The 12,626-nt window shown below is 36.3% G+C and overlaps 1 protein-coding gene across 3 annotated transcripts in view; it reads left to right on the plus strand.

Moving 5' to 3' along the window:
- CSDE1 (cold shock domain containing E1) overlaps positions 1–12,626 on the plus strand; it is a 35,641-nt gene that overhangs the window by 17,902 nt on the left and 5,113 nt on the right. For 2 of the 3 annotated variants that reach the window (XM_005911077.3, XM_070367444.1), the window contains 13 exons: positions 242–351; positions 750–842; positions 1,468–1,565; positions 3,894–3,975; positions 4,266–4,394; positions 4,504–4,629; positions 5,252–5,464; positions 7,040–7,180; positions 7,269–7,433; positions 8,756–8,863; positions 9,430–9,605; positions 10,225–10,337; positions 11,335–11,454. In XM_005911077.3, the coding sequence (XP_005911139.2) occupies positions 242–351; positions 750–842; positions 1,468–1,565; positions 3,894–3,975; positions 4,266–4,394; positions 4,504–4,629; positions 5,252–5,464; positions 7,040–7,180; positions 7,269–7,433; positions 8,756–8,863; positions 9,430–9,605; positions 10,225–10,337; positions 11,335–11,454 (1,674 nt within the window). The remainder of the gene's footprint in view (positions 1–241; positions 352–749; positions 843–1,467; positions 1,566–3,893; positions 3,976–4,265; positions 4,395–4,503; positions 4,630–5,251; positions 5,465–7,039; positions 7,181–7,268; positions 7,434–8,755; positions 8,864–9,429; positions 9,606–10,224; positions 10,338–11,334; positions 11,455–12,626) is intronic. The other variant, XM_070367443.1, reaches the window with a different exon arrangement.

A 12,626-nucleotide genomic window follows, 5' to 3' on the forward strand; every position in this document is an offset into this window, starting at 1 on the left:
CTACAAGGCTTGTTAAAACATAGATAGCTGTACCTGATGCCCAGAGTCTGTTTTTGGGTAAGTCTGGAGTGGGCCCTGAGAATTCACCTGTCTGCTGTGCTTCAGGTGATGTTGCTGCTGCTTCCATTGGTCCAGGGACTACACTTAGAGAAAAAACTCAAATGCAGCAGTAAGTTTAACTCTGAAGTGAGATACCATTTTACCAAAATTAGTTCAACAAATATAACACTCTTTATTTTAGATGATGTTGAATTTGAAGTATCATCTGACCGGCGGACTGGGAAACCCATAGCTGTTAAACTGGTGAAGATAAAACAAGAAATCCTCCCTGAAGAACGAATTAATGGACAAGTTAGTGACTTTGGTGTTTATATTTTCTTAGGGCCCTGAATTTGCTTATCTTTCACATTAGAAAAGGAAGATTCACCCCATCTCCTCAGTTTGCACGCAAGAGAGCTATAGTATATAAAAGTTACTATTTTAAAATTGTATCAGAAGCACTGGCATTTCTTGACCTGAAATAAAAATTTGGTCAAGAGTCATTTGGGTTTTTACATATAACCCTAAGTCTATACTTACAGTCAGTTGATGTACTGTAAGTTTGAAACTTGGCAGCATGACATCCTCTGTGGATCATATTAAAATGCATCCCTATGTATAGTATAGAGGATATTAAAATTCAGTTTATATTGAACAGTGCTGCTCCTGAAATGATTAGCAATGGAAATTTTTTTTTTTTTGACTGGTAGGTTGTGTGCGCTGTTCCTCACAACTTAGAGAGTAAATCTCCAGCTGCCCCGGGTCAGAGTCCAACAGGGAGTGTATGCTACGAACGTAATGGGGTAAACTTGTGTATTTTTCTTAAACCTTTGCCTGATCCACCATGTGATCTATAAGCGTACTTTAAAATTCAAAATAGAAAACGTAAGCTGCAGTTGATTAAAAATCAGTTTTAAATTTGGTTTCAAAGAGGCTTTGAGTGCAGCATAATCAAAAACTTTAAAAAGAAAAAAAAATCCATAGGACTTCCAAGTGTCTTAGCTTGCCCAAGTGTGACCTTAGTTAGAACATTAAGGTAAAATGCTTCTTTTACTTACTTTTTGGGGGGGTTGTGGGAAGGGATCTTTTTTCTGGTTCCTTTTAAGCACTAACTCCAGCTTTTTTGTTTGGAATGCCTTATATAAAAATTGTTTTTTTGAAATGTAACTACAGCCTCTGGGCAAATGCTTCCATGTGTTTAAGCTTTTTGAAGTTGGATTGCTGCTCAGCTGTGGACTCGCAAAAGTCATCAGCACCTTGGAGGGAAAGTGTGTTTATATGAATAAGTTAATTTACTTGTCAAAAAGTCATTTAATTTTAAGAGATTTGGTTTTAAATGCCAGTTTAAGAAGTATTTAACAAAGTAAATCACATTATACAGTGAACATGCGTCCTGCAATATAGTAATAATAACTTGTTAATTCACAGGAAGTGTTTTATCTGACTTACACCCCTGAAGATGTTGAAGGGAATGTTCAGCTGGAAACTGGAGATAAAATAAACTTTGTAATTGATAACAATAAACAGTAAGTTCTTTTCTCCCATTTAAATGTATTTTTTTCTTTTTGGAAGTAAGAAGTTTGAAGTGAGTCAAAACCTAACTTGTAAATCTGGATAATTGTCATGATCTTTTAAATTGGTATTCATCAGCTAAACATCTGAGCATCAGTTCTATGATAAGCACTATGCAGGGTGTCAGAAATAGGATAATTAAAACATGATCAGAACTTTGAAGGATGTCTACTGGAGATGAGTGAAAGTCTTACCAAACAGCAGTGCTTGAGGCGCACTTTGAGATGAGGAGTCACTAGGGAAATGAGAAAAACATTCTGGGTAGAGGAAGTAGCATTTGGGCAAAATGGCCAAAAGTTTGAGTTGATTGAATTGACTGGATCATAGAAGGATGAAGTTTGAAGTTTATTCATTAGTAGTAACAGGAATCTTTGAAGGATTTTAATTGGGGAAGTATGGTTTCAATTGTTGGAAGTGGTGGGGATGGTAGGCTTTTGGAGAGTAGGGATCCTCTAGATAAGAGGCAGAGATTTGAGAGTTAATATGAAAGATAAGGGTCTAATATGGATAGGCCAGTGGTGGTAGGGTATAGAACTCAAATCACGTAAGAGAAAAAAAAAATGACCAAGTTTAATAACTTGATAGAGGAGTATATTAGATCTAAGGGAAGAGGAGTCCCAAATGCCATTTTTCTTGCTTGGGCTACTAGACAGCTAATGATAGCAGTAACTGGACTTAGGAGGTACAACAGAAAGATTAAGGGTGGGAGAAGAATTACGCTTATTTTGGCATTTTGAATTTGAGGTGTCTGTGGGTGAAGATATTAAATATGTAGTTGTATGTATAGATCTGAACAAGCTAGTGACAGGCAGGAGATAGAGCTGTTGAATTCCTTGGCATAAGCAGTTAAGGAAAGTGTACTTAAGAAAGCCCAGGGATGGTTATTTTTACTTTAGACTGGAAAAGATAGATATAAGGGAACTTAAAAATAGGAGAAAGTGCTGGGAATGGACTTTGACTGGCAGTACAGAATAAAGTTCCAGTAGTTTGTGCAGAATTATTAGCCTTGAGCTTTACCTCTTGTAAGACTAGAAGAAATCAGATTGAGTAACAGGTACGGATATTAGTAGTTTTAGTCTGAGACCTCAAATTAATCTTAAGTAGGAAACTAGGGAATAGGGCTTGAGGTGGATGGGGAGCCAATGAAAGGGTTTTATTTAATCCTAATAAAGTCTTGAATGTGCTAGGTCTTGTACTAAATATTTATGTACAGTTGTTAATCCTCAGAACTAAGTCTTCCATGTGTAAAGTGAGGTATGTTCTCATAAAGTGACTTGCCTAAAGTCACACAGCTTTTAAATTGACATTTCAATCCCAAATCTGGCTCTAAATAAGACCTTTTCACTATAGTGAGTTGCAAAAGCACATAGGATTTTTCCAGGATCTTCTCTTAGTCTGTTAAGTTTCTGAAATAAAAAGGACAGTTGTCCATGAAGGACTTTGTCCATGAAGAATTAAGGGAAGTAATAGACCAGTAGCTTGGTCTGAAGATCTTAAAAACACCACCAACAAATACTCTTCCATCTTATACAGTTTGTGCCATCTTTAAGGGCTTCCTGGTAGCTCAGATGGTAAGGAATCTGCTGGTAATGCAAGAGACCTGGGTTCGATCCCTGGGTTAGGAAGATCTGGAGAAGGGAATGGTTACCCATTCCAATATTCTTGCCTGGAGAATTCCACGGACAGAGGAGTCAGTGGGGTCACTGTCAGATTTACATGCTGCTGCTCAAAGATGGGGACAGTTTAGCAACATGACATCTCTCTTTTCAGTGGAGGTGAATGTCGCTTTTTTTTAAAGCATAGCAAATATCTCCTATAATCACTGCATTTACTCAAGGTTTCTTTGCTGTATAATTGATGGGATAGCTACTAAATTCAGTATTCATTGTAAACAGGACCATCTCTTACTTATCTCTGTTTCCCCATGTTTGTATGCAGTACATAATTCCTACTCAGTGTTTGTTCAAGTAATGGCCTTTCTAAAACCTTTGCATTCCCCATCTGATGGCATCCAATTTGTGGACTTATTTTCAACAGCCCAAAAGGAAAACGGTCACATATATATGGGCCCAGTTTCAAAAGCTAGGAAGTTTGGGCAAAAGTCCTTTGCATGTGAAGCTATATGAAAAGGATTGTGTATTAGGAAATCTTATATTAGTGATAATGCAGAAGTGTTAAGGGCTTAGAAAACTATTGTTTCTCTAAAGTCATTGTATCTAACCAGATCAATGCATTTTCCCCTCTTTGTTCCCCACTATCCCCACCTGATTCTTTTTTTCCAGTACTGGTGCTGTAAGTGCTCGTAATATTATGCTGTTGAAAAAGAAACAAGCTCGCTATCAGGGAGTAGTTTGTGCCATGAAAGTAAGTGTCATCAAATTTGACAAACTTGAGTTTTCTTTGGCTGTGTTAAGTCTTTCAAACTCAAGTCTTTTGATTTTCTTGTCTTTCCTTTAAAAAATATTAACTTCAAAAGCAATCTGGTTACTAATTATATTCTTTAAAATGGCCATTTCATTGGTATTAATATTAGACTTTACCAAATAATAATGTTGCCACTTAAAAGGCTTCTTAATTGTAAATTGTAATCATAAATATATATGCTGAATAGTGCATAATATTCCTGCTTTTTTTTCATATTTGTTTGCCTCTAGGAGGCGTTTGGCTTTATTGAAAGAGGCGATATTGTAAAGGAGATATTCTTTCACTATAGTGAATTTAAGGGTGACTTAGAATCCTTACAGCCTGGAGATGACGTGGAATTCACAATCAAGGACCGAAATGTAAGATAGTTAAATAACTTGACCTTTGACCTTCTTTTAAAGTAAGTAGTTAAAATGTATGAAACACTTAAAATGACATGTGTGCCCCCTATGCTCCTTTCTGGTTTAGGGTAAAGAAGTTGCAACAGATGTCAGACTGTTGCCTCAAGGAACAGTCATTTTTGAGGATATCAGCATTGAACATTTTGAAGGAACTGTAACCAAAGTCATCCCCAAAGTACCCAGTAAAAACCAGGTAAATAGTCTTTTTTCAGGAGAGTCCTCTTTTGCCTCATCAGAAATAAGAGTAATATGGTGTGGTATACAGAAGTTTTATTATATTCAATTAATGTAATTTTGTTTTAAGTATTAAGTATTTAATGTGTAGAATTTAAATAGGAAACCATTGGTAGGTACATTCATGAATATATTGTTTGTTTTAGCTGGGTGATATGGAGAAAGGGACCAAAAAAAATTGCTGGTTAGATGGGAGGGAAAACAATTCATGTCTGTGTGCTTGGGCCCCAGTTGGGCTTGTATGTAAGGGGTCTGGGGGGAGTGAAAAGATGAGACCAGTGGTATCATTGTTAAGGAAATGTAAAACATAAGAGATTGGATTTTTTTTTTTTTCCCCCTTAAATAAAATCTCTCAGTATCAGAGTGCAGGATCTTAACTGCAGTATCATGAGTTCATGGTTGTGTCATGTGACCACAGAACACAAAAGCTTTCAAATTGAACATAGGTTTTCAACACCTTTTTTTCCTTTAGGGAGTTATCTATTATAAATAACATGGGTTTACTATGTGTTCTTCTTGTTTGACTTAGAACTAGGAAGGATGAGAAATCTCCAGCTAAAATAGTTTTTCCTTCTCATCAGAATGACCCATTGCCAGGACGCATCAAAGTTGATTTTGTGATTCCTAAAGAACTTCCCTTTGGAGACAAAGATACAAAATCCAAGGTGACCCTGTTGGAAGGTGACCACGTTAGGTTTAATATTTCAACAGACCGTCGTGACAAATTAGAACGAGCAACCAACATAGAAGTTCTATCAAATACATTTCAGTTCACTAATGAAGCCAGAGAGATGGTAAGTGTTAGATGCGTATCCAAAGTGGAAGGTAGGTGGGACAATGTTATATGTAAGTTTGTAATATGGTATTGAAAATTCTTTGAGGCATGACAATATTGGGTAGTTACCTTATTAAGGTGATTAAGAATATAGACATTGAATCAATCTTGGTTTGACACCTAACTGGTTACCTTGAAATATATGTGAGAAGGTTTTAGAATGGAAATTTGGAGAGGATGATTTCTAAGGTCTTTTGAGAGTCAGTGCTTCTCTGGCCCTTAAATATGAAAACTGAGTTGATTTAAGTTCATCATTGTAGAAAGTAGATTTTTCCAGATTGTTCCATAAAATACTCCACAAAGTAGGTTTTGTTTTTATAGTAGGACTTGAAATTTTTTATTAGTGAATATATGTCTGGAAATGATGCCCGTGTTGCCCAAACATATTTTTAAAGTTAAGCTTTGATGAATTAGTTTTATCAGATGTAATATACATTTGGTGCTGTTTACAGTTAATAGCTACAGCAGGGCGGTGGACTGGTTGGTCCTCAGCCTGTTAGGAACCAGGCTGCACAGCAGGAAGTGAGCAGCAGGCAAGCCCTCTGCTCCCCATTGCTCGCATTACAGCCTGAACCCCCTCCCTACCCCCTACCTCTAGGTCTTTGGAAGAGTTGTCTTCCGTGAAATGGATCCCTGATGCCAAAAAAGTTGGGGACTGCTGATCTGTAATATTTGTTTGACATTTGCAGTGTTTGCAAAAAAATGTTTCTTAGATGTGTTTGGCTTTACAGTATGGAGAACATTGTTGAATAGCTTGGTTGTCATCAGGATTTAGCAAGGATTAAATGTCAGAATGTAGCTTAGGCTGTATTCAAAACTGATTATAGAGTAATCATCTCTGTAATATGTAAATATGCAATATGTAAGTCATTGATGTGTTGATAGTAATTGTGTTTCAGTAACTATTCATGTATCTGTCATGTCCAGTTATTCTGGATATAAGGCCTTTACAGAGCTGATAATTTAATACGAAGGAAAAAAACCATGAGGATGGGACTTTATATAGTTTATTTTTCAAACCTAAATCTTAAATCCTCCTGTGCCTAAGCTCAAAAGATTTTTGAAATTGAGATTATAAAGTTGCCTTTAGTTGACTTTTGAGGTATTTGAAGTATTGTTCTGTAGATTTTTAATTTCTGGAAGTTACAGTGTCATAAAGCTTGGGCATTATTTGGAATCCATTGTTTGCCACTTAGTAACTATGTGCTTTGGGCAAATTGCTTAACCTCTTTCGACCTCAGTTTCCTCATCTTGTAAAACAATATTTTTGACAATTGAAAATTAAATGGAATATGCTGCATACATTTACTTCAGAAATACTTTTTCTACTGTTTATTGGCCAAGGAGTAGCATCTGGGGAGTCTCAGTTGCTTAGGGATTATTTTATTGAAATCAGTGAATTTGTATTTAAACGGAAATTTGTAAATGTGGATACAAGATTTGGATATTTAATTCCTGACATTTAATGTGATGATACTTCCAAATTTGAATGTTGTCTTGACAGTCTTCACAGCCAGTATTATTTTGGTTTCAGGGTGTAATTGCTGCCATGAGAGATGGTTTTGGTTTCATCAAGTGTGTGGATCGTGATGCTCGTATGTTCTTCCACTTCAGTGAAATTCTGGATGGGAACCAGCTTCATATTGCAGATGAAGTAGAGTTTACTGTGGTTCCTGTGAGTAGTTTTTGAGAAAAGTATGAGAGGTTTTCTTGGTCCTTCCTTTTTCAGTTTTAAGTTACTTTTTTTTTTTAATCATTTGTAGGATATGCTCTCTGCCCAAAGAAATCATGCTATTAGGATTAAAAAACTTCCCAAGGGCACGGTTTCGTTCCACTCCCATTCAGATCATCGTTTTCTGGGCACTGTAGAAAAAGAGGCCACTTTTTCGAATCCTAAAACCACTAGCCCAAATAAAGGCAAAGAAAAGGTAAGTTTTAATCAAAATGATTTTTACAGTTTGTCTCTTCTCTTTAAAGGAAACCACTGTTCACACAATAATGGAGTGTTAGTCTTTCAGAATTGCCTATAATATGAACAGTGAATCAGTCTAAAGCAAAGTTTTTAATCTCAGCAATATTAACATCTTGAGCTGGATAATTCTTTGGGAAGGAGGAGGTGGGTAGCTGTTCTTTGCATTTGGGGATGTTTAGCAGCATCCCTCTCTGGCTTTTACTCACTACTACTACTAAGTCGCTTCAGTCATGTCCGATTCTGTGCGACCCCACAGACGGCAGCCCACCGGGCTCTGCTGTCCCTGGGATTCTCCAGGCAAGAACACTGGAGTGGGTTGCCATTTCCTTCTCCAATGCATGAAAGTGAAAAGTAAAAGTGAAATCACTCCGTCGTATCTGACTCTTCACGACCCCATGGACTGCAGCCTACCAGGCTCCTCTGTCCATGGGATTTTCCAGGCAAGAGTACTGGAGTGGGGTGCCATTGCCTTCTTCATTTACTCACTAGAGGCCAGTATCTTTTCTCCCGCTTTGTGACTGCCAGACATGTCTCCAGAATCTGCCAAATGTCTCCTGATCACTCCCAGTTTAGAACCACTCATCTGAAATGATAGTGTTTGTCATCCAAGAAATTTAAAACTTTGAAATTTTGGTAGACTGAATTCACACATTGGAATTCCCCATTTTTTAAAAAACCCACTGAATCTAAATACGAAGCTATCCATAAGATTATTTTTGCTCTTAGGTAACAGATTAAAAATTGTATAGAAACAGGTTAATTCAAACAATTTTAAATGCTGCTGTAAAAGGTAAGGGATCTTTGTCAAAAATTAATTCTTAAGCTGACAGCATCTGGGACAGTTTCACTAAGGACATTGACATATAATAGGTGGAGATAAATGAGGAAAGGATATTCCTCACGGAATAGAGGTACAGATGAGAAAGTCTCAAGGTTTCTTTATAAAGCACTAATTAGTTTAACAGGAAGATAGGACTTTTTCTTTGGGGAGGTGATTTCTGATTGGCTGTGAAAACTAGCATAGACCTGCCAGCAAGTTCTCCCTCTCAGTGTTAAAACTAGGATAAGACTTTAAGACCAGATGATAGCAGATTGAGTTGGCCTTGAGTTAAGGTAAGACCATATTTTTATTCATATGAAAAATATTTTAGAGAACCCTAAGTAAGAAATTTCTGCCTGTTCTCTGGCTCAGGATTCTATAATAACTGTAATTGTGCTGATACTGTTTTTTCAGTTGTTCTTGATTCTTTTCATTGTTTTCTGTCTGTATCTCTCTAGGAGGCTGAGGATGGCGTTATTGCTTATGATGATTGTGGGGTGAAATTGACTATTGCTTTTCAAGCCAAGGATGTGGAAGGATCTACTTCTCCTCAAATAGGAGACAAGGCAAGATAATTCTTCTTACTAGAGAAAGGAGAGGGAGGGAGAGTTAAAGGTTATCATCTTAATCTTAAATCCTGAAAACATGGTTTCTTTAAATTTTATCAAGTTGTGCTCCAATTCTTTTGTGCTTACAAGTTTAATATATATATGAACATCTTCCTATTTAAAAGCAGTTTATTCAATTAGAATAGGGTCTAGCAAGCTTTTGTTAAAAGCTTTTTGAAGAGTTACTGTTTAAGCATTAGATATGTCAAAAGAATTACCTTATTTAAAATAAATAATATTGGTAAGAAAGTTAAAACATCAAAGTAAGGTTTTTACATTGTGGTTAATTTTTATTGTACTTGGTTGGAATGTCTGGTTTTCTAATTGACTTCCTTTAAAGAAAGTGAGATCTGTAAGGAATACACACTGGACAGCAACAACTTGATCCTTGTGAAAAATGGAATGAGAAATAGAAGTAATAGTTCTGGTGGAAATCTGTTCCATCAAATTATTTATACAGACTATTTAAGTGGAAAGCAAGGTCTGGGGGTGTTGTCATTTCCACCCATCCTTATTTTTCACAGGTTGAATTTAGTATTAGTGACAAACAGAGGCCTGGACAGCAGATTGCAACTTGTGTGCGACTCTTAGGTCGTAATTCGAACTCCAAGAGGCTCTTGGGTTATGTGGCAACTTTGAAGGATAATTTTGGATTTATTGAAACAGCCAATCATGATAAGGAAATCTTTTTCCATTACAGGTAAGGATTGCCTTTTAGGAACTTGGAGCTTCCATTCTCTGTTTTAGAGTCAAAAATATTAATATTGGGTGGTTATGTAGTTTTTAATCTCAGATTTCATATTGGTAAAATTTTGGCAGTATATAAAGTTAATTGTCTACCTCTATATAGAAAACATGTGGTCAAAAGATATAAGAAGACCTGTATCTGCTTTGAACATTGTATAGGACCCTGTCTACTTCAGTAAAAGAATTCTGTTTTATATGTTGCTATCAGAGAATTGTGTATTTGATTTGGTATTATAGCATAGTGGTTAGCCATAGCCCATAGCATGGGCTCTTAGAACCATACAGTTTCAGTTTGAATCCAGGCTCTGCCACTTAATAGCTATGTAACTTTTATTATCTTTTTATTGAATGAAAATAACCTCCTAGCATCTTAGTTTCATTATCTTGAATCTGGGGATAATGGTACCTCTTCATAGGATATTCTTGAAGATCATATGAGTCAGTGCTTAAAACCGTATCCAATTTGTAAGCACATCATGAATATTACAATAGAAGAAATAAAGGCTGCTTGCTCCCATTGATGTTTGTGGTAAATATTTATTCAAATATCATTTCCTTCCCCTCCCCTGCAGTGAGTTCTCTGGTGATGTTGATAGCCTGGAACTGGGGGACATGGTCGAGTACAGCTTGTCCAAAGGAAAAGGCAACAAAGTCAGTGCAGAAAAAGTGAACAAAACACACTCAGGTAATGAATTGTGACTTCTAATGAAGTCAAAGGCCTATTCTTTAGGTAAAAGGGTGAAGGGTAAGGTGGGAGAGGGAGCAAAAGCCCTATTGTTCTAGGTCAGTGTTCTCTAGGTGTGATCCCTAGATACAGCATCATCACCTAGCCACTTGTTAAAAATACATGTTCTTTGACCCCAACCCTACTGAAACTTTGGAGATGGGTACCCTGTTTTAACAAATCCTGCAAGTAATTCTGATGAACACTGAAGTTTGAAAACCACTGTTCTAGATTATTTAGATCATTTGCTTTGAGTTTATTGTCAATTCTATATCTCTTTTTCAAAAATAACCCCAAGATAATCTCCATGGGATTAGAGAGGGAGGCATGCCTCTAGAAGACTTATTTAAATAAGAATGAGTTTAAATGTGAAGAATAATGGGAACTTCAGAAAATCGTTGCTGTTTAGAATCTTTGATTTCTTGCAGCTTCCTTTTTGGGTTTTATGTAATACAATTCCCCAAATAACACTTTCCCTTAATGTTTTTCTAGAGAAATAGGAGTTAAGAATGTTCATTCAGTTGAACAAATAACCTAGATGTATGCTGTGTTTTAGATACTGGGGGTACAGCAATGAAGAAATAAGACAAATTGGCAAGCAAGATGAGTGAAATACTATATGTAGTATGTTCAGAAAGATATTAAGATAAAATAAGTTGGAGAAGTATATAAGTATTGGGGTTGCCACTACTTCTAGAGACCAGGGAATACCTCACTACAAAGGTGACATCTGGTCACCTGGAAAAGGTGAGAGGGTGAGACGTGTTTAAATATGAATACTTACTAATTCTTTGAACATCTTTAATAAGAGCTTAGAAGTATTTTAAGACTAGCAGACAACCAGCTAGCCCTCTATTAACATTTGTCCTGATGATTTTTGCTTTTTGATTTTTAATCCTGTGGAATAGCATTTCAATATAATTGTTGAGAGAAAGGTATACATGCTTTTGTTTTGTAGTGAATGGCATTACTGAGGAAGCTGATCCCACCATCTACTCTGGTAAAGTCATTCGCCCCTTGAGGAGTGTTGATCCAACACAGAATGAGTACCAAGGAATGATTGAGATTGTGGACGAAGGTAAGAACATCTTTATCATGTTTTGAAATTTGCCTTACCTTCAGATGAGCATGTCGAAGATTTAAAAATGTGGTGTTGCATTTGTCCTTAAAAACTGAATTAAGGAGAAGTGATTTTATTTTCCTACCCATGCTTGGCTGTTTTTTTTTTTTATTTCTTGGAAATGAGATCAGCCTGGGTTTATGTGAATAAATGACTGATATGTGAGCTACTAACTGAGTTATAATAGACTAAGAACAAAATCTCACACTAAAAATATGCATTTAATGGTTGATAATCAGACATTGACAATTGGCTGGGTTTAATACAATTTTGTCCTCTATTATTCACTGGTTATTTACATCAGTATTGACAAAATGTTCTAGTAAGTATTCAATTCTATAAACATTTTTGCTTCCTGTAAAATTTTACTATGTCTGTTACTTACAGGATACCATGAAGATCCTACTACTTGTCTCTAGGTCAAGGCTCCCTATTTTTTTCATTTTTCTGCCTTTTTTTCCCCATTCTTTGACAACTCCCTGAGAACTGCTATAATGGCTTGCTCCAAACAATACCAGAAAGACAAACAGGTTTGCAATGGAAATACAGTAGGGAATACTGGATGATTAATATAGCAGAATTACTGTAAGGATGAGGTTGATAAGAAGGTTTGAAATGCCAACAGAAGATGATAGCTTGATTTAAAAAGAGAATAAATCTTGTGCCATCTGGGAGTCATAGAAGAACATAAAGTGGAAAGAGCAGGTCATATGAGAGAAGGAAATTAGCCTTGATGGACCTGTTCTTTTATCACATGAGTTCTTAGGAATTTCTTTTTTCTGTGAAACCAGTATCCTCATATATGCACATCTCCAAATATGAATTAACTTTATAGCAAGTCATTATTGAACTATGATGCCATAATGTTTATCAAACCCCTAAAAGGGCCATGTGGGTGTGGGCAGCTAACTTTAACTCATGAGATAACATCAAAATACCCTTTTTCCTCTCTTTCATTTTACCTTTTACCTTTTTTTGCATTCCCAACCCCTAATCCACTTAATCTTCAACACTTCGATATAGTCTAAAAGCAAGGTTTTGTAGAAAAGGAAACTTTCTTGAAATCTCCAAGCCTAGAGTTTTCTGGGACTATACAGATCACATTTTCCCCACTTGGTGGTGAGAACAGC

This window comes from Bos mutus, chromosome 3 (assembly GCF_027580195.1).
Source record: "Bos mutus isolate GX-2022 chromosome 3, NWIPB_WYAK_1.1, whole genome shotgun sequence".
In the NCBI taxonomy this organism is placed as follows: Eukaryota; Metazoa; Chordata; class Mammalia; order Artiodactyla; family Bovidae; genus Bos; species Bos mutus.